This window comes from Myotis nattereri (genome assembly GCF_964212035.1).
Source record: "Myotis nattereri genome assembly, chromosome: 3".
Taxonomy (NCBI): domain Eukaryota; kingdom Metazoa; phylum Chordata; class Mammalia; order Chiroptera; family Vespertilionidae; genus Myotis; species Myotis nattereri.
The window spans coordinates 29,261,277-29,282,044 of NC_138077.1; the positions used below are offsets into that span (position 1 = coordinate 29,261,277).

A 20,768-nucleotide genomic window follows, 5' to 3' on the forward strand; every position below is an offset into this window, starting at 1 on the left:
TTCTTAGCGGGGATATGATAGGGTTTTGTGGTTGTTTATTATGTGTGTGTGCATGCACACACGACACTCATATGTTTCTCTGTTTCTTTTTTCTTCCCCAGAACTAGCTCAAAGAAAATAAAAATTCTTAGCTTTTTCTTTAGGACAGAGGGAGGGAAAAACCACACACCAATTAAGCAGAGGAAGAGACACGGAAAATAACAGGTTGGGAAAGGCATTGTGTAATTCATTCATGTATCTTGGTTCCACTTAAATTTTTCCTTTTAGGAAAAAGAATGCTTAAAATAAAAAACTATTAAAAACTCACATACTTTAAGCGATTGATCGCTTTCTTCTTATAGCTTTATTGACTATCACCAAGTTTCAATGTTTCAAATAATTAAATACTGCAACCGGGACATTAAAAATACAAACTAATTTACCAAAATAATTGTATTCTGAATATTATGTACAATATTATACATTTTACATTACATAAAGGGTTTTTATACATAAAGGTAAAATTTGATTTATGATTACTGAAAATCCAAAATACATCTGAACAAACATTCCTAGGCATATATACGCAATCACTCAATTGGGACAATCAGAACCATACATGAGTGTGGTTACTAAAAAATAAATTTACATTCATACAATAGTAGAAACTGAAATGTTTTTATTATTACAAAACCACACACATGAATTACATAACCTGATTTTATATATCTAAAAATCTTTATGCTTAAGATTGAAATGTTTCTATCCCAAGGGAATTTTTATTCTTAGCTTCTTGATTGTAAGGAATTTTTATAATTTATCATCATTAAAATGCCTCTCTGTGGGCCTAATGCAGACCCAACCTCAGCAAGCAGAAAAGTCATCAGGGTCTATCCTACCACCATGTGTATCTCACCATAGAGTTTTTAAAAAATAAACCTATTCAATTATACATTTTGGTATGCCTTTATAAATACTTGTCATCAGAGATTACTTATTGAGGCATAGAGCTTACAGGGGAAATATCTATTACTGTAGGGAACTAGATAATGAAACAAGAATTTCGCTAGGTTGCTTCGGAAAAATAATAGAATGGGTGCTCATGTAGAAAACACTACCCATACACAGTCAATTAGTTATTAAACAACATGTCAGTCCTTCAAAAAGGTTAATACACTAAGGTGCCATACCTTGTTTGAATACTGTCATATGAATTTAGTACTATCTCACTTTTAAATTTAATCCATTTCAAGAAGAAGGGCTGTGATTTTAAGTAAAGCCAAATATTTTTCTAACTGATGTGACAAGTCTGGAAAACAATGTCACTCTGTACATGGATCTTATGCCAGCAACACAAAGACGGGGGAAAAGTCTATCAGATTTTATATATACACTAGAACCTCGAAAAGGGAGCAGTTAGTAAACGGGCCATTCTCCGTAAATTCCTAACAGCATTTTTGCAGTATTTCTTATTTTGAAATCCTGTATTTTATCAAAGGCAAACAACATACAACACCTGGAAACTAGGAGATAGAAAAGTAACAAGTTGAAACATATACAAAATTGATGTCCTTTCCAACATCACATAATCGTTGGGAAACAAAAAGAGATTCAGAGCCTAAATTTTTCTTTCTTGCTTGGGTTTAGCTTGAATATAAAAGAAGCTCTAACCTAAGTTATTAAAATATATTTATATAAATGTATGTGCATTTCTAATACAAAAGTTTAAAAAAAGTCTAAATTCTTAATTTCTGTAATTAAATATCCTAGAGTTCAGTAGGCAGGTTTATTTCCGAGCAGCTTCTGAAGGAATCTGTCCGCGGAGCGCTAAGAAATGGGGAGGAGAAGGGGGGCGGCGCAGCTACATTTCAGCTCTTTGCTGTGATTTCTCAGCACCAGCCGCCCCGTCCTCCTCTTCCTCCTCCTCCTCCTCATAATGTTCCTCTCGGCCTTTGGGGTGGTTGTCATCTCGAACTTCTTGTTCCTCTCCGTCATTGTTTTTCTCATCAGCCTTAAAATGAAAAGAAAAAAACAACACCTAAGAGATAGGGCATAGAGTTAATAAGATAAGTAATTCCCTCTTAAAAAAAAAAAAAAAAGGTGATGCTCTAGCCAGTTTGGCTCAGTGGATAAGCATCAGCCTGCAGACTGTAGGGTCTGGGTTCAATTCCAGTCAAGGGCATGTACCTCGTTTGCAGGCTCGATCCCCGCCCCGGTCAGAGCGTGTAACAGGAGGCAACCAATGGATGTGTCTCTCTCACATCGATGTTTCTCTCTCTGTGTCTCTCCCCCTCCCTTCCACCCTGTCTAAAAATCAATGGAAAAAATATCCTTAGATGAGGATTAATAAATAAATAAATTTAAAAATGGTGAGAAGTTATTTTTGGAAGAAGGAAATAAGTGAAGAAAAATGTTCCAAGAAGCAACAGTGCTACAGTCTTTCTTAATCTTCATATTGCAACAAATTTTCCGGGGCCCAGGTTAGCCTGTTAAACTCTGTGGCACCTTAGACGTACTGCCTGGTATCTATCCAACTATATATACACGTATCTCCTATACATGTGCAAACATGCGCAATAGAAATGCACATCCTACACGTACATTTTCATCGTTTTCACCATAGGTCTCTTCTGCATTATGTTCCAATTCCCTTTTTTTCTCTTCAGTCAAATCTTCCTGAACCTAAAACAAATCCAAGATACTGGGTGACGCTTTTATCACTTAAGCAATTGAAACAACATATTCTGATTTCTAACGAGTTCATTTAAAGCAGCAGCAACAAAATAAAACTAAAACTAAATTTGAAAAAAGATAAAAGTCAAAGATTTGACTTGTCTATTACCTATGAAGAAGTGTATAATATACCTACTATAAAAAAAAATCTTACTCAACTGTCTTCTGTACCTAGATGCATACCTGGAACACCATAATTGCTTAATAAATGCTGTTGAATGAATGGATAAATGAATCAATGCAAAAATATCTGCTCTGTAAAGGCACAGAAAACAGACCTTATGGCTTCCATATAAGATAGGAGAAATTTTTCTATAATTAAGAACCAACTTTTCTGTCTAAAATATACAGAACACAGAACACAATAATTTCAATTTCTTCATAAAATAGCTCTTAAACTGCCTCAAATCCCTATATGTCTTCAGTGTTCTAACATGACACTTGTTTTACAGAGTTTTCTGTAATGTACACTATCACCACTATGTCATGTCATTGATCCCCACTGTTTTTCAAAATGCACATCAAAGAAATCATCCAAATATTTTTTGCTAAATAATATCTATTTCATGATCACATTCCACAAAATATAGGAGTTGGAAAATGTGTTAGAAAATATTTTCTAACTAAACTGTTTCGAAATCCATATGTATGCCAAAAGGTTTGAATCATTTGAATACATTTCAAAAAATTGCTGATCATCAATTAAGCATCCTGTTCTGTCCTGGTACCAAAAGAAAACCCAACCTCTCCAAGGACAGTGTTATAGAGTGAGTCTTCTAGAATAACACATAAAATGACCTGATTTTTTAAAATATTTCTTTTGGTGCAGAGGGGGGATGTGTTCAAAATCCCAGAAATGAGCAAGGGAAGGAAGTATGCAGGTGTTCTAATTAAGGAGCAAGAAAGTAAGGGCTGTCCCAAGGTGCTCAGCCCAGGTGCGACAGGAGTAAACCCCAACCTACCAGCCAAGCTTTGGCGTGAAACTGGTCTGTTAGGAGCCTACAAAGATGACTCTTCAAGGATGCCCTCCATTGGTCGGCAAACTGCGGCTCGCGAGCTACATGTGGCTCTTTGGCCCCTTGAGTGTGGCTCTTCCACAAAATACTGACTTCTGCGCATGGACCACGAAGTTTCAATCGCACTGTACATGCGCGCCCGTACGTGGTATTTTGTGGAAGAGCCACACTTAAGGGGACAAAGAGCCGCATGTGGCTTGCGAGCCGCAGTTTGCCGACCACTGCCCTAGACAGAGTTCAGCCTTCATGAACCTTTCTTACCAGCCTAACACCATCTGGATTCACACTGGTACGAAATAAATTTATTATGGGGACAGAGGCATAAAACATCTTTTATAGTCACATGTCTTGGTGGGGTGAGCTAGAGAGAAGATACACATTGCACCAGCAGGCTCTATCAATGGTCCCTGACATTGTTCTGCCCTTAGTCACAGAACCTCATAACAACATTCCCCAGGACAATGGGATGAAAACGATGAAGCACCTATTTCAGATTACATTAAGGTCTCACTAATTGAAACATCGTTAAATTGCTAAAATGTCCTGGTCAATTTCAGTGATTAGATATATGTCTTCTATAGCCATAATAATGAAAATATACGAGTGAAAAATAACATGGCTTAGTTGGGATCGGGAGGAAACTACATTATGGTGGAAAGAATATGTAAATCAGGGTTGGCACACTTTTTCTGTAAAGGTCCAGAGAGTAAATATTCAGCTTTCTCGGCCATATAGTGTAGCAACTACCCAGCTCTACCAGTGTAGTGCAGAGGCAGCCTCTGACAATAAGCAAATAAAAAATCAAGTTCCCACAAGACCTCATTTACAAAACAGGCTGAGGCCAGTAGTTTGCTAACCCCGAACACAGACTGTGGAGTCAGACAAACCTGGACAAAAACCTTGGTTTTGAAACTCTCCTGGCTGCATAAACAATGAGGTCATTTGTTTTTATTATAAAAATGTTCAAGCACATGCAAAGAAAATTTCATGAACTATTAATAGTCATCATCATGGTTCAAAAGTCATCACAATGTTGCCACATTTGCATCACCTATTGCTTTTCTTTATTTTGTGATGAATTATTCTTCAACATTTTGGACATCAGATAATTTCACCCCTACTCATCACAATATACATCTCTAAAAACAATGGACTTTTCTTATATAACCATAATGCCTTTAAAACACCTGCTAGCCCATTTGGTCCAGTGGCTAGAGCGTTGGCCTGTGGACTGAAGAGTCCCGTCTTTGATTCTGGTCAAGAGGTGTCTCTCTTACATCGATGTTTCTCTGTATCCCTCCCTCTCCCTTCCACTCTCTCTAAAAATCAATGGAAAAATATCCTCGAGTGAATATTACCCCCCCCCAAAAAAAAATTCCACCTGATAAATGATTGTATGGTATCATCTACTGTCTAGTCCTTACTTACGTTTTCCTGATTGTCTTACGAATGTCTATTAACAGTTGGTTTGTTGTAGTCATCATCCAAACAAAGGCCACGGGTCACCTAGATGCTGTTCCCATCTTTTTTCCTCAATGTTACTGATTCCTTGTTCTATAAAAAGACCTATGTTCTGGACTTATTTGCTTCTTTAAGGCAATACTTAACTCATTCCTTTAGCCCTGACATTTCTTATAAAAGCAAGTTAGCTTAAGGCTTGGATGAATTCAGATTCAATTTGCAAAGCAAGTGTTTTTCAGAGGGACGCTGTAGAATTCCTATTTGCATCACAACAGGAGGTACCTAATATTTGTCCCACTTTCAGTGAGGCTAAGATTGTTCAGTGAGCCCAATGGTGAGAGCCTGATCCCTTCATGGTAAAATTCCGGGATTTTCATTCATCTAGTGATATCATCCATTGATGACTGGTCTTAAATAAATTGTTTTAATTAGGGCTTACAGAAATGGTGACTTTATAATTCTGTCATTATTCTGTATTCACTGACTTCTATAAAGAAGAACTTGGCCATCTCAATTTTAGTTTCCTGCGTAATTGCATGCTGGGTATACTTAATTATGGTAGCCTTTAAAATCAGTGTGTTCTAATCATGGTTCTAACAATAACAAACTGTGTGACCTTCAAAAATTTAGCTACCCTCTCTGAAGCTCAAATTGCTTATCTGTAAAATAAAAAAGTTGGATAAAACCTTTAATTGTCATTTTTTATTGTGTGTGAGGTAAGGGGAGTCTTGGATCCTTTTAAGACTTTGGTATGAAAGTTGTTAGCAAATGGGTATAGATATACATCATTTTGCATAGTTTCAGGAGGCTCAGACTTCCCAGTCTACCTGCAGCCATCTGTCCTAGGACGGTGGCTCTAAATAGTGTGCCGCTGAATCAGCATCAGCCGGGGCTCGTGTACAACTCTGCCTTCTAGGATATACCATAAATATGATCAAAATCTCCAAGGGTAAGGTCTGACCCAGTATTTCTATTTTTCCCACACTCTCCAAGGTGATTCTTAGCCACAGCAAAGACTAAGAGCCACTCGCTTGAGTGACATGAATACCGGCTGGAACAGTGGTTCTCAACCTTCTGGCCCTTTAAATACAGTTCCTCATGTTGTGACCCAACCATAAAATTATTTTCATTGCTACTTCATAACTGTAGTGTTGCTACTGTTATGAATCGTAATGTAAATATCTGATATGCAGGATGTCTTAGGTGACCCCTGTGAAAGGGTCGTTCAACCGCCAAAGGGGTCGCGACCCACAGGTTGAGAACAGCTGGGCTAGAATGTCTCTGGCTGATAAAACACCCTTTTTATAAGTTCTTTCTTCTCTTCTCTTGAGATGTTGTAGAAATGTAGGCTATTTACCATATGTCAATATAATATGAGGAGGGAAGTACAGAATAAAATTAGTCTTTAATTTAGGGAGCCCACAAATGAAAATTTTATAATTTTTCAGATTTTACAGATACACCCTATTATCCTAGTAATATATTCTTTATGTTTGGGGCAAAAGTAATTCAAATTCATCTTAGCGGCATTACTGAAAAAGAAAAAAAATGATATAGAGTTTCTAATTTTAAAATATGCTTAGACTAATAACCAGAAGCCAATGTTAGTACCTTTTTACATGCATGTGGACACACCAATTAGGCCCTCCACATTAGGCCCTCTTTAGCATCCTGCTAAAGCTGATGCAAACGTTTTGTTGGAGATTTCCTCATTCCTCATTTTTGCTCCTCATTCCTGCTCCTCATTCCTCATTTTTGTTCACTGGACTCTGGTGCTTTAAGCATTTTAGAAATGGTCCCTATGTGATGTGGCAAAGTTTAATCAATAGCCAAAACAAACCGGTCGACTGCCCTGGCCGGTGAGGCTCAGTTGGTTGGGTGTGGTTCTGTGCACCAAAAGGTTGCCAGTTCCATTTCCCAGGTGGAGGCCTTGATCCCTGGTAGGGGGCGTGCAGGAGGCAGCTGATCAATGTTTCTCTCTCTCCGTCTCCCTTCCTCCCTCTCCAAAAATCAATTTTAAAAATCTTTAAAAAAAATTAAGTTTTTAAAAAAAGGAAGTCTACTGAGTCTAAAGTGGGTTTTGGTTAGCTACCCTGACCCTGTCCCTGGATGTATTAATGCCTTTCTTTTACACGTCAAAGATGTTATGGGATGAGCAAGGAATCAGAAGGCTGAACCGTAAGTAGTCAAGAATGCTAGGATCCAAACAGGTGGATGGAATGTGACCAAAGAAAAGCCTTCAGCAATGTCAGCCATAGTGATGGGCACCACTGCTTGCTCAGTATATTTAACAGAAGCATTTCTGCCGGATGGGCAGCTTCTTGATGTGGTGGCTCACAGTCCGCCACTAACGGCACCACATAACCTTGTGCTTGCTCTCTTGTGAGTGCTCAGATCAATCCATTTCCAGTTACATTGGGGAAACTGAGTACTCAGAGTTGTCAAGCAGTCATTCAATCTACATTTTTTTTGAGCACTTAAGTAATTTTAAAGCACCCAGAGTCCATTTTGGGGTAATGCCATAATTCGTCGTTTTCTCATAAATAGATAAAAAATCTGGGAAGTAAGCAACAAGAGGATGGGATCACCATATAAATGTCTTTCACTTAAACAATCCCAAACATTAACAATGAATTCTGTCAATAACCATCATTTTTCTGTCTTTGGAGGGTGACTAACACCACTGCATTCAGACAAAAGGCGGTGAGAACAGTGCAAATTTCCTAAAATCACACTGGTTTGGGGTTCTCTACTCTCAGAGGTCAAGTCACAAATCTGATATAGACTGCACCTCTGAACAGGTATTGCCCTAGCAAGATGCACTTCCGGAGGAATCCGGTGAGAGCAGTGAGCTGCACATCCCAGGGGTCGGTGGGGCAGCCAGCAGACCCTGAGGCTAGATGGTGACAACAGCAAACTACACTACCCAGTATTCTATGGTTTCCCTGGTGCCCCCAAAACAGTGCCACATACACAGTCACTTATAAGCAACACAATATGCATCCTCTCATACTGCAATCCTCTTTATTTTCCTCATTTTGCTCCTGCCTGCTGAGATCTTTGCCTCTGACTGTTACTCGTCCTTGAATGGTATTTGGGAACCACTGTTCTCTGCCCTCCTCAAGGGAAGAACTGGGAACGAAGCAAGGAGGTGGAAGGTCCAATAATCATCAGCTCAGGAACCGCGAGAAAAAGACAACACAGCCTGGACAAGGGGCGCTCAGGGGCAGAGAGGAAAGCTACCCAGGGAAGAAGAAAGGCACACAGGCTTCCTCAGAGCTCAGGAGGCAACATCCCAAAGGAGAGGGTGTGGCAACCTGGAGCCTATGCAAGAGGGGGTTAGAAAGTGGGATGCAGATGCCCAACACAGGAGTTCTGGGCAAGGACTGGCCAAAGAGAAGCAGGACCTGGGCTCGGTGCGGCGAGGACAAGGGCGCTGGCAGCTCTGCACCCACAGGAAAGAGTCTGGGCCCGAGGGAGGGGCTGCCGTGGGTGAGGCACTGCCCTCTGCCTGGGCACGCCCCCCCCCCTCCCCCCCCTTGTGTCTGTCTTCCTTCTCTTTCTATCCTTGATCCCTCTTGGATCACAGGATTTCTCTCTCCACCTTAACTGACATAATATAGAAGTAAAAAATTATCAGTAAATACTGATTAAAATTTTATGTTTACCCTCTGAATTTTTAAAAAGAAGCCAAGGTGAATCTCTTCTCTTTTAATCCCTCAATGATTCCTGGAATCTGCCATATGAAATAAAGTAATATTAGTCCAGACGTCGTGTTACAAGAGAAGTCCAGATAGTATCTATCTTGCCAAATGCCTTAATATTCAAGGCTGCGAGTTTCTTTAATGCTGTTTTCTGATATGACACACCAGGATGAACAGCAGGGTGAGAAAAGAGAGAATGGAAAGATCAAGCCAGTTCGAGTGCACGTGACTAGAGATGTATGTTGCCAACAGCTATAAAGAGTGACATCCTTTTGTTTTCCTGGCATAAGCCCAAATTTTAGCATTAGCTCCAAAAGGTGACAAATGGAACAAACATGAGAAAGGAGACTTAGTCAAGGGAACTGTGTACGTGAGGGCAGCAGGACAGATGTTCTGAGCAGAGTCTCAGGGGTAACGGTGCACTGAGGGCAGCAGGACAGATGTTCTGAGCAGGGTCTCAGGGGTAACGGTGCACTGAGGGCAGCAGGACAGATGTTCTGAGCAGGGTCTCAGGGGTAACGGTGCACTGAGGGCACCAGGACAGATGTTCTGAGCAGGGTCTCAGGGATTAATGTGCACTGAGGGCAGCAGGACAGATGTTCTGAGCAGAGTCTCAGGGGTAACGGTGCACTGAGGGCAGCAGGACAGATGTTCTGAGCAGAGTCTCAGGGGTAATGGTGCACTGAGGGCAGCAGGACAGATGTTCTGAGCAGGGTCTCAGGGATTAATGTGCACTGAGGGCAGCAGGACAGATGTTCTGAGCAGGGTCTCAGGGATAACTGTGCACTGAGGGCAGCAGGACAGATGTTCTGAGCAGGGTCTCAGGGGTAATGGTGCACTGAGGGCAGCAGCACAGATGTTCTGAGCAGGGTCTCAGGGGTAACGGTGCTGAGGGCAGCAGGACAGATGTTCTGAGCAGGGTCTCAGGGGTAATGGTGCTGAGGGCAGCAGGACAGATGTTCTGAGCAGGGTCTCAGGGGTAATGGTGCACTGAGGGCAGCAGGACAGATGTTCTGAGCAGGGTCTCAGGGGTAACGGTGCTGAGGGCAGCAGGACAGATGTTCTGAGCAGGGTCTCAGGGGTAATGGTGCTGAGGGCAGCAGGACAGATGTTCTGAGCAGGGTCTCAGGGGTAACGGTGCACTGAGGGCAGCAGGACAGATGTTCTGAGCAGGGTCTCAGGGGTAACGGTGCACTGAGGGCAGCAGGACAGATGTTCTGAGCAGGTCGGGGGCGGGGGCGGGGGATTTCCGGGGCTGCCACTTGTCCATCCTCTCATCCCCTTTTGGCCAAAGCCACACGTTAGCTAGGCCCCTGGCTGAAAGACATGTCACTGTCCGGAGAGAGACTGCATACGGGGCCTCGGCCTCAGCCATACCGTGTTCCCACGTACAGAGCGTCCGGTGTCCAGACAGTAAAGGGCTGTGACAAAGCGGCGACAACCAGCAGCACTCGTCAGTCAGTGACACCACGTGGCCCCACGGTGCTCTAAACCTCACAGCGATATGCCAGGAATGTACAATAAAAAAGCAAACTGAAATGAAGGGTGAAGACTTTCTATCCAAATACATTTTACTCAACTAAGTTCCTTACGTAATTTTCCTTTTCTTTATTGTTTAAATGTAACTAATACCAAATTCTTGGGAGGGAAAAAGCTAAGAGGAGAGCCAGAGCCCATACATTTCTTGTAGATGTCTGCAGGGTGTGAAGCCGATTCCGACAGACACTGCGGGGCAGCCGTGCGGCAGGCTCTGTGCAATGTCCACAGAGAGAGCGGCGGGGTCAGTCAGGCTCCCTCAGTGCGCGGAACGTTGCTCTTCTCTCTTTCGTGAGTGACAGAATCAGCAGGAAGCAGCCTTATAGAGACCATCTATACCCAAGTCCACTATTCCTGAAAGGCCCGATGTCGTCTGAGAGCCAGGGAGAAGGGATTCTATTCTCCTGCTGTCGTTACCTTCTAACCCAGCCGTGGGCAAACTACGGCCCGCGGCCCGTTTGAAATGAATAAAACTAAAAAAAAAAAAGACCGTACCCTTTTATGTAATGATGTTTACTTTGAATTTATATTAGTTCACACAAACACTCCATCCATGCTTTTGTTCCGGCCCTCCGGTCCAGTTTAAGAACCCATTGTGGCCTTCGAGTCAAAAAGTTTGCCCACCCCTGTTCTAACCAGTGTGTCCGCTGCCACGCTCTATCTACTCTAGAAACCCCCTTTCTTGTCCAGCCCAAGTCTTTCCATAAACATTTCCGAACAAAAGGTATCTCAACACCAGTGCTGCTGAGGTTGGTGAGGGTGGGTACAGCCAGTCCCCTGCATTCCGCCTTCCTACCTCCTCCTCGCCCTCCTCCTGGTACTGCTCGTCCACATTATCCTCCTGCTGGTCTGGGTTTCCCGCCATCTAGGACACAAAGGGGAGGCTCGGTTACTGAAAGTCAGGGCTGCGCTTTACAACACTCTGGGACAAAGGACGAGCATGCTGCCATGGGCAGCGTGCTTTCCCTGCATCAGTGGCCAGGAAATCATGAGTAATCGTTCCCAACACAAAGCCCAGGCCGTCCGTCACCCCCTCTCTCTGAGTGCAGACACATCGTTTCATACAGCGGCCTGAAAACCAGCCAAAGAGGTGAACCTTCTGCTAATGTAGGTCATGACTCATCTTTTGCATAAATGAGGCATTTATTCAAATACCCAGGAGCAACCACCCCCCCCACCCCCCCACCCCCCCACCCCCCGCCAGAATGGCCTCTGCTTACTACCAAATGCTCCTCCATTTCCGCGTTCCCTTGCTTTTGATGCCTTTGTTTCTGCTCTTCATTTTCATCTGGCAGATTTTCCTCTCTCGCTTGCTCGGCCTCCTCAAATTCGTCTTCGCCTTGATTGTTAGGGTCGTCCGCGGGGTTGATGTCCTCCACAGCTGCCCTCTGTAAAATTTTAATGAAAAGCAACCACCACTTCAAAACCCGGGATCAAGTTTAATTTCATTCGAAAGGCTGCATGCGGGCAGAAAATGAAATGGTGCTTCAGAGGATCGCTCAGGTCTACCCGCGCCAAGACGCACAAGTACACACCCCACCGTCAGAAGATAAAACTCCTGCGTTGTCTGTCAGAGGCTGAGGAATCTGAATGAAATATGATTGGCACTTCTCTTCTCTAAGGGATTCCAAATTGATCCTCAACACTTCACTATCACAAGTAAGGGGGGGCACCACAAAATAGGCACCAGAAAAACAGTCACTAAAAACCAAAAGACCAAGTAGGAGAAATAATTAACATGGAAGGTTTAGATGGGCAAACGGTCATTTCAGTCACTGGCGTGCTGATTTTTATACAGACAAGCTTTCCTTCAAAGCAACTTTTTCCAGGTAAGTGGGTGAAAAAGCAGTTGAAGAGAAAGAAGGCCCACCCCGGAAAGGACCCAAGAAGAGGCTACAGAGAAGGCAGGAAGGGGGCTAGTTCAAAAGTAAATGATCGCCCCTAGTATGATCAAAGAGATCAACCAATGAACTTGTATGCATCTATGCATAACCCAGGGACACAGACAATCGTGTGGTAAAGGCCTGGGCTTGGGGGTAGGGGCAGGCTGGAAGAGGTCAATGAGGAAAAGAAGGGGACATCTGTAATACTTTCAACAATAAAGATTTTTTAAAATATACATATATATATATATTTTAAAAGTCAATGATCAGTTTCCAGTACAGATGACATTTCTTTACAATGAACACTGTCAGGATCCTGAGAGATAGACACTGGCCGGTGACAGTACAACGAGAACCATACTAACCCATCCTTGGCAATATGTTTTGAAAAATATCTCCCCCAACCCACCCTGCCTCCCAAGTAGTTCTCAGTTCCTGTGTTCAACAAATTCCCTTCATATTACCAGCTTTAAAATTATCTTGGTTTTCCACTTAAGTTCCCAAAGCACCTTTCAAAATAATACATGGCCTCATAAAGATTCCGATTTTAGAGCCTGGGCTGGGCAGAAAGATGCGTGTGTGGCTTCGCCATCACTCCAGTGTCATCAGTAGGACACTTGACCGAAGCAGCAAATGCTCTGGAGGTGGAGATGCCTCACAGTAGAATTTCCTCTATAGTGGCATTCTCCAGACAGACTCTACTTCAATCCACTTCAGAGCCCTGGGCATGTTGGAGAGCTCACTGTAGCCTCCGCTGCCCTATCATCTGTACATCCTGGCTATACACCTTATTCAAGTGCAAATGACACTCTTCTTGGGAAGATAGAGACCGAGGGACCACCACCTGCACACTAAACTCCAGGCACTGCACCATCTCTTGTCATATGGGTTTCTTTTTGTGCATGATCAATAATTCATGTGGAAATAGAAAAAAATGTCACACATTCTCTTCAGAAAGAAATAGCAAACCTTTTGCAAAAGTTAATAAGAACATACACACTAGCTCCAACTATGCTCAAGTAATGAGTAAGGTTGAGCAGGCCTGGTTGTTATCTATAATAATAAAAGCATAATATGCTAATTAGACCGGATGTCCTTCTGGACAACCTTCTGGACGAAGCTGGGCTGAGAGGGAAGCCCGGGTTCTGGGTGCCTGCCAGTGGCTGCGAGGGAAGCCCAGGTCCCAGGTGCCAGAGGGAAGTAGGTGCCGGCAGCCGGGGGAAGGAAGGCCTACTCTTGCATGAATTTTGTGCATTGGGCCTCTAGTATCCTAATAAAATAACTAGATGATCAATTACACCTCCCTAAAGATGGAAAAAGGCGAAGGAATTAAGAAGTATAAATTGGTAGTTACAGAATAGTAGTGGGGAAGTAAAGTACAGCATGGGGAATATAGTTAATAATCCTATCTAATAAAAGAGAATCATGGTAATTAGTGTACGACTGCTACCCTTCCCATTGGCTAATCAGGGAGATATGCAAATTAACTGCCAGCCAAGATGGCGGCCGGCAGCCAGGCAGCTGGAAGCAAACATGGGGCTTGCTTGCTTCAGTGACGGAGGACTCCAATGTTCCCCGCCTGCCGCTGCCGGCCTCTGAGCCTGCAGTTTAAGAAACACTGTACAAAAATAAACTCAAAATGGATAAAGGACTTAAAAGTAAGACAGGACACCATAAAAATTCTAGAAGAATCCAAAGGCAACAAAATCTCAGACATATGCCGAAGCAATTTCTTCACTGATACAGCTCCTAAGGCACTTGAAACTAAAGAGAAAATGAACAAATGTGACTACATCAAAATAAAAAGCTTCTGCACAGCAAAAGAAACCATCAACAAAACAACGAGAAAACCCACTGTGTGGGAAAACATATTTGCCAATGTCATATCTGATAAGGGCCTAATCTCCAAAATTTATAGGGAACTCATACAACTTAACAAAAGGAAGATAAACAATCCAATCAAAAAATGGGCAAAGGACCTAAATAGACACCTTTCAAAAGAGGACATTCAGAAAGTCAAGAGACATATGAAAACATGCTCAAAGTGACTAATCATCTGAGAGATGCAAATCAAAACAACAATGAGGTACCATCTCACACCTGTCAGACTGGCTATCATCAACAAATCAACAAACGACAAGTGCTGGAGAGGATGTGGAGAAAAAGGAACACTTGTGCACTGCTGGTGGGAATGCAGAATGGTGCAGCCACTATGGAAGACAGTATGGAGTTTCCTCAAAAAACTTCAAATGGAACTCCCATTTGACCCTGTGATCCCACTTCTAGGAATATATCCCAAGAAACCACCAATCAGAAAGGATATATGCACCCCTATGTTCATAGCAGCACAATTCACCATAGCTAAGATCTGGAAACAGCCTAAGTGCCCATCTGTAGATGAATGGATTAGAAAACTGTGGTACATCTACACGATGGAATACTATGCTGCTCTAAAAAGGAAGGAACTCTTACCATTTGCAATGGCATGGATGGAACTGGAGAGCATTATGCTAAGTGAAATAAGCCAGTCAATGAAGGAAAAATACCACATGATCTCACTCATTCATGGATAATGGAGACCAGTATAAACTTTTGAACAATAATAGATACAGAGGCAGAGCTGCCTCAAACAGATTGTCAAACTGCAGTGAGAAGGCCGGGGAGGGTTGGGGGGCAGGAGGGAGGGGGTAAGAGATCAACCGAAGGACTTGTAAGCATGCATATAAGCATAACCAATGGACATAAGACACTGGGGGATAGGGGAGGCCAGGGGACTGTCAAGGGCGGGGGGGGAAAAAAGGACACATATGTAATACCCTTTGTAATACTTTAAGCAATAAAAAAATAAATAAAAAAAAGAAACATTGTAACAATATAGAAGCTAAACAAAACCTCAGAAACCAGCTTTCAGCTGGCGGGGATCTCAGAGCTGGAGTTGATACAGTGTCTCGATAATAGAACCTAAACAAACCTGATACATACTTTCAGCAGCAGAGGCCTCAGAGCTGGAGCCAGAGCTAAAGCTGGCCCAGAATAAAAAAAAAAGAAAAAAAGGAGTGATTGGGAGCTTCAGTCACCCACCAGCCTGAAAACAGCCCTCAGCCCCTCACCCAGACTGGCCAGGCACCCCAGTGGGGACCCCCACCCTGATCCAGGACACCCTTCAGGGCAAACCAGCCAGCCCCCACCCATGCACCAGGCCAATATATTATATAGTAAACGGGTAATATGCCTCCCAGCACCGGGATCAGAGGATCAGCGGAGCCGAGAGGCCTCCTGGCACCGGGATCAGTGTGACAGGGGGCAGTGCCCAAACCCCCTGATCACCCTGCGGCTCTGTGTGTGACAGGGGGTGGGGCCACAACCTCCCTATCCGCCCTGCTCTGTTCATGACAGGGGAAGGCGCCCCAACCCCCTGATCAGCACAGCTCTGTGCCTGATAGGGGGGAGCTCCCCAAATCCCTGATCGCCCTGCGGCTCTGTGTGTGACAGGGTGTGGCGCCCCAACCCCCCCGCCCCCACGGGCCCTGCTCTGTGGGTGATAGAGGGCGGCGCCCCAACCACCCCCCCGCCCCCATGGGCCCTGCTCTGTGTGTGATGGGGTAGAGCCATAACCTCCCCATCGGCCCTGCCCTGAGTGTGACAGTGGCGGTGCCCCAACCCCCGATCGGCCCTGCTCTGTGGATGATAGAGGGTGGCGCCCCAACCCCCTGATCCGCCCTGCTGTGTGTGTGACAGGGGGCAGTGCCCCAACTCCCCTATCGGCCCTACTCTGTGAGTGACAGGTGGGAGCTCCTCAACCCCCTGATGGGCCCTGCTCTGTGCGTGACAGGGGGGAGCTCCCCAACCCCCCTGATGGACCCTGCTCTGTGCGTGACAGGGGGGAGCTCCCCAACCCCCTGATCGACCCTGCTCTGTGCGTGACAGGGTATGGAGCCCCAAAACCCCTGATGGGCCCTGCTCTGTGTGTGACAGGGGGCAGCGCCCCAACCCCGATTGGCCCTGCTCTGTGCGTGACAGGGGGTGGCGCCGCAACCTCCCCATCGACCCTGCCTTGAGTGTGATAGGGGGCGGTGCCCCAACCCCCCAATTGGCCCTACCCTGAGCGTGACTGAGGGTGGCATCGCAACCTCCCAATCCGCCCTGCTCTGTGCATGACAGCGGGTGGCGCCCCAACTCCCCAATTGGCCCTGCTCTGAGCCCGACCAGGGGCTGCACCTAGGGATTGGGCCTGCCCTCTGCCACCCGGGAGCAGGCCTAAGCCAGCAGGTCGTTATCTCCCAAGGGGTCCCAGACTGCGAGAGGGCACAGGCTGGGCTGAGGGACCCCCTCTCCCCCCCGAGTGCACAAATTTTTGTGCACTGGGCCTCTAGTCCTATATAATAAAAGTCTAATATGCTATGTGTCTGGTTGTCCAGTCATCCATTCAACCAATCAAAACATAATATGATAATGATATGCTATGACATGCACTGACCACCAGGGGGCAGACACTCAACACAGGAGCTGCCCCCTGGTGGTCAGTGTGCTCCCACAGGGGGAGCACCACTCAACCAGAAGCCAGGCCCACAGCTGGCGAGCACAGTGGCAGTGGTGGGAGCCTCTCCCACCTCTGTGGCAGTCAGACATCCCCTGAGGGTTTCTGGACTGCGAGAGGGCACAGGCCGGGCTAAGGAACCCCCCCTTCCACCCCCGCCCCTCCAAGTGCACAAATTTCGTGCACCAGACCTCCAGTATTGTAATAACTATGTATGATGTCAGATGGGTATTAGATTTACCAGGGTGATCACTTCATAAGTTATGTAAATGTCTAATCACTATGTTGTATATCTGAAACTAATATAATATTGTGTGTCAAATGTAATTTAAAAATAAAAAGCATTAAAGAAAAAAATAAATGAAATAGATAAGACAAAAAGAGGGACAAGGAGGCTAACAATTTCTGATTTAAAGAAGGCATGGTGGAGAAGAGAGGCCAATGTTTCCTGTGTGTTCTTCAGAACAAACAAACTGATGACAACAGCAAAAGACTATAAGTCACCAAAGCACTCAACATCCTCTGGATGCCACTAACTGGGTACTCCCCCTCTCTTCCCCCTCATCCCTCTTAGGCACACTCTCAGCTTCTGCACAATCACTCCCTTGCTCTTTCACATTCCTGCTCTCTCAGACTCAACACTCTCTCCAGCTCTTGCTCTTTCCTGAAAATATTTCAGGACTAGGGTTTCCTGGGGCATTCTTTCAAAATGCTAATTCCAGGGCTGGCAGGCAAATGTGTTTTGCCATCTCTCCATGCAGGTCGAGTGGGAAAGCCGTTTCCATCACAGTGGCTTTAGGCAGCCATCAGGAGGACGACTTTCTCGACAATAATCAAGGAAGCATGGGGAGCCTTTTTTTAATCCACGGGGTCAATATAAACAGGGCCCATGGGACAGCACAGGCTAAATTTTATAAACACGGTGGCTGGTTTACTAGCAAAAGAGGACAGGAAAGCTGAAGTTGTAGAAAACACCTACACATAAGCACAAGAACATGCCCCTCCAGCATTTGTTCTCTGTGCCCACAGGCCAAGGCCAAGGCCTCAGAAACAACCTGAACTGGGAGTCTTGGTCCTATTTTGGTAAATGCAATATAGCACCATGGTCCTTGAGCAACGTTTTCACTTCTCAAATCACACATTCTTATCCATGAATTTATGAAAATGGTCCCTGACATACACACCACCCTAGTAGATGGCTCATCAATCTCAATGATAGTGATTTTCCTTTCTCTGGTTCCCTCTCCAACTCCCACACTTGACTTTTTTTTCCCATCCTTCAAGATTACTACATCTTTCAGTGCCTTTCAATTTTGCTGTTATTTTATTTTTTTAATTTTCATTTATTCATCAGGGAAAGAATCCTGTGTTTTCCCAGAGAAAACTTGAACCCATTCTCATCATACACACACCCTCCATGGTGTACAGTTAACAGCTCTGCTCACATCCTATGATGCAAGCCACTTTCCTCCTGTGCTGACGGAATAACAGGCGTATCTGGAGCCAAAGGCCGGGTGTGCGGCAAACCTGCCAGCTCCCTTTCTGCCAGTGGGTTTCCAAGTGTCATGCCCAGAAGAGAGGACACTTACGTCTGCCTCAGAGTCTGGGTCCGCTCCCTGGAGCCCCTGTCCTCGAGGCTCGCGGCCGTTCTCTGGGTCTTCCTCTGCCTCATCTTGGTGCTGGTTGTCTCTCTCATAGGCTGGCAAATCAAAGGAGCGAACATGAGCCAAGAGAATCAGACAGGATGCTTTCCTTTCACTAAACAAAAGCCACCAGGAGGCTTTTCCAGAGACCACTTCACCCAGTCTCTTCCTCCTGTGAGTTTAACTCAAAGTAAGGGTACTTCTCATTGGCCTGGCTCAATGGTTGAGCATCGACCTATGAACCTATGATGGTTCGATTCCCGGTGAGGGCACATGCCCAGGTTATGGGTTCGATCCCCAATGTGGGGCAGTAGGAGGCAGTCCGTCAATGATTCTCTCTCATCACTGATGTTTCTATCGCTTTCCCTCTCTCCCTTCCTCTCTGAAATCAATAAAAATATATTTTTTTTAAAAAAAGAAACAAAGTAAGATGTACTTCCCAGCTTTTCTGATAACGCCATGCCCTTTCCCCAGACTGTGTGTCTAAGCGGATCATGTGGGTGAGTGGCACCATTCTAAGTCTCTGAAACAAGTGTGTATAACAGAAACTGCAATTTCCCACTCCCATCCCCATTCCATTTTGAAAAAAAAAAACAAAACCAATAATCAAAACTCTCTTAAAGAAAGCCCAGTCAACTAGACATTGCTAAAATTACCAACTAATTTTGGTTAATATCAGGGGAAATGTCAAGGTACCAAAAGTAGAAATTGACACTGTTTCGGGAAGTAAAGGAAAACACAACCCACGTGTGGAACGAAAAAACAAACACTGCCCATCCTGTGCTTTCTGACCCCACGCCGTAACACAGATATGTCCACATTATGCTTACACAGACATCTGCTTGCTGCTTTTTGAAGACAGTGTTTTGATAAAGAGAATTTAGATAAGAGCATAACGAGAACTAATAACTTTTTTTATTTATTTATTTTTAATGATTTCAGACAGGAAGGGAGATGGGAATAAGTGAGAATCTTTGACCAGCTGCCTCCCGCACACCCTCTACTGGGGATTGAGCCTGTAACGCAGGCATGTGCCCTTGACTGGAATCGAACCTGGAACCATTCAGTCTGCAGGCTGATGCTCTGTCCACTGAGCCAAACCAGCTGGGGCACAAATAACTTTTTAAGTAAGCTATAAGAGGAAAGGTTAAGTATACGGAGAGCATTTGACCTATAGGAAATAAAGTTGCAGGATAACTTACCATCTGGTGTCAAGTGCACCCAAGGACTCATTAAATAAAGAAGTGAACAAACCATTCTCTAGTCTTACTGATAATAGAACAACAAAAAAAAGCTTAAAGTGCTGACAGAAGGAAAAAAATTTCCTAAGTATAAGGGCTATAAACTATGAGAATAGGCTATAGAGAGAGTCTGGGTAATCACCTTCCTTTAGACTTTAGAAAGGATACATATCTAAGTGCTAGTGTTTTCAGAGAGGCCGTTACTTTCCAGTTCTATTGTCAGGGAGAGCAATATTGGATAAATTACATACTAGGGGCACGCTATAAAGGAAAACTACTATTGACTTAATTTTTGAAAACTTTTCAGGCCATGATCCAAAAGCCTCCAAGATAAGGAGAAAATGAAGACGTTTCCCAGAGCATCCTGGTCTTATGATAACGTGTCAGAAATAACGGTTTAGTATGCAAAACCTCGGACTACTATTTATTTCCTACGCTGCAATGTTGCAGAGGAAGCGTTACCCTGGGCAATTTTGGCTACAAATGTGCACTCTTTAGGAGGTTTAAGAAAAACTCAGGAAGGATTACGAAAAATACAGGAAGGATTAATAAAAAGATACACAGAACACAGGTCTCCTTTGCATGTACTCAGAGATGCATAGAACTGTGAGTTGATATATATTACCAAGCGCTTTTATTAAAACATTCATCATCGAAGAAGTCTTACCACCTCCTTCTTCTTCTTGGATGCCCTGGTCCTCTGGTCCCTGAACAATATCATTATCCATAGCATCATAATGAGCTTGCTGCCTGCAAGGGCACAAACATTATGAACTCAGCAACACAAATTAAGTAGCACAGCTTGACGTAAGTCATTTATCTTTAAGGACAGTAATAAACTAATTTTTCAACTTTTTAAAAAAGCCATACAAATTTCTTTAAAAAGCTCATGCAATTAGGTTGCCAGGTATACTTTCAAAGGACACCTTAAAAACAATAAACTACCTTTCAAATGATAAAATAAATTCGGCACAAAACCTGCCAGATTATTCTGAGACCGAAACTGTCATTTTAAAGCAGAAAAAAAAGAATGTT

At 44.1% G+C, this 20,768-nt stretch overlaps 1 protein-coding gene across 3 annotated transcripts in view; it reads right to left on the bottom strand.

Annotated features, from left to right (window-relative positions):
- Nucleotides 1-308: 308 nt before the first annotated feature.
- The window catches only part of GOLIM4 (golgi integral membrane protein 4), a 79,959-nt gene continuing 59,499 nt past the window's right edge, over nt 309-20,768 (bottom strand). For 2 of the 3 annotated variants that reach the window (XM_081088306.1, XM_081088305.1), the window contains 6 exons: nt 20,404-20,483; nt 18,439-18,548; nt 11,650-11,817; nt 11,226-11,294; nt 2,581-2,661; nt 309-1,990 (listed from right to left, as the gene is read on the bottom strand). In XM_081088306.1, the coding sequence (XP_080944432.1) occupies nt 1,841-1,990; nt 2,581-2,661; nt 11,226-11,294; nt 11,650-11,817; nt 18,439-18,548; nt 20,404-20,483 (658 nt within the window). In that variant the 3' untranslated portion in view covers nt 309-1,840. Of the gene's footprint in view, nt 1,991-2,580; nt 2,662-11,225; nt 11,295-11,649; nt 11,818-18,438; nt 18,549-20,400; nt 20,484-20,768 lie in introns of all 3 variants that reach the window. The other variant, XM_081088304.1, reaches the window with a different exon arrangement.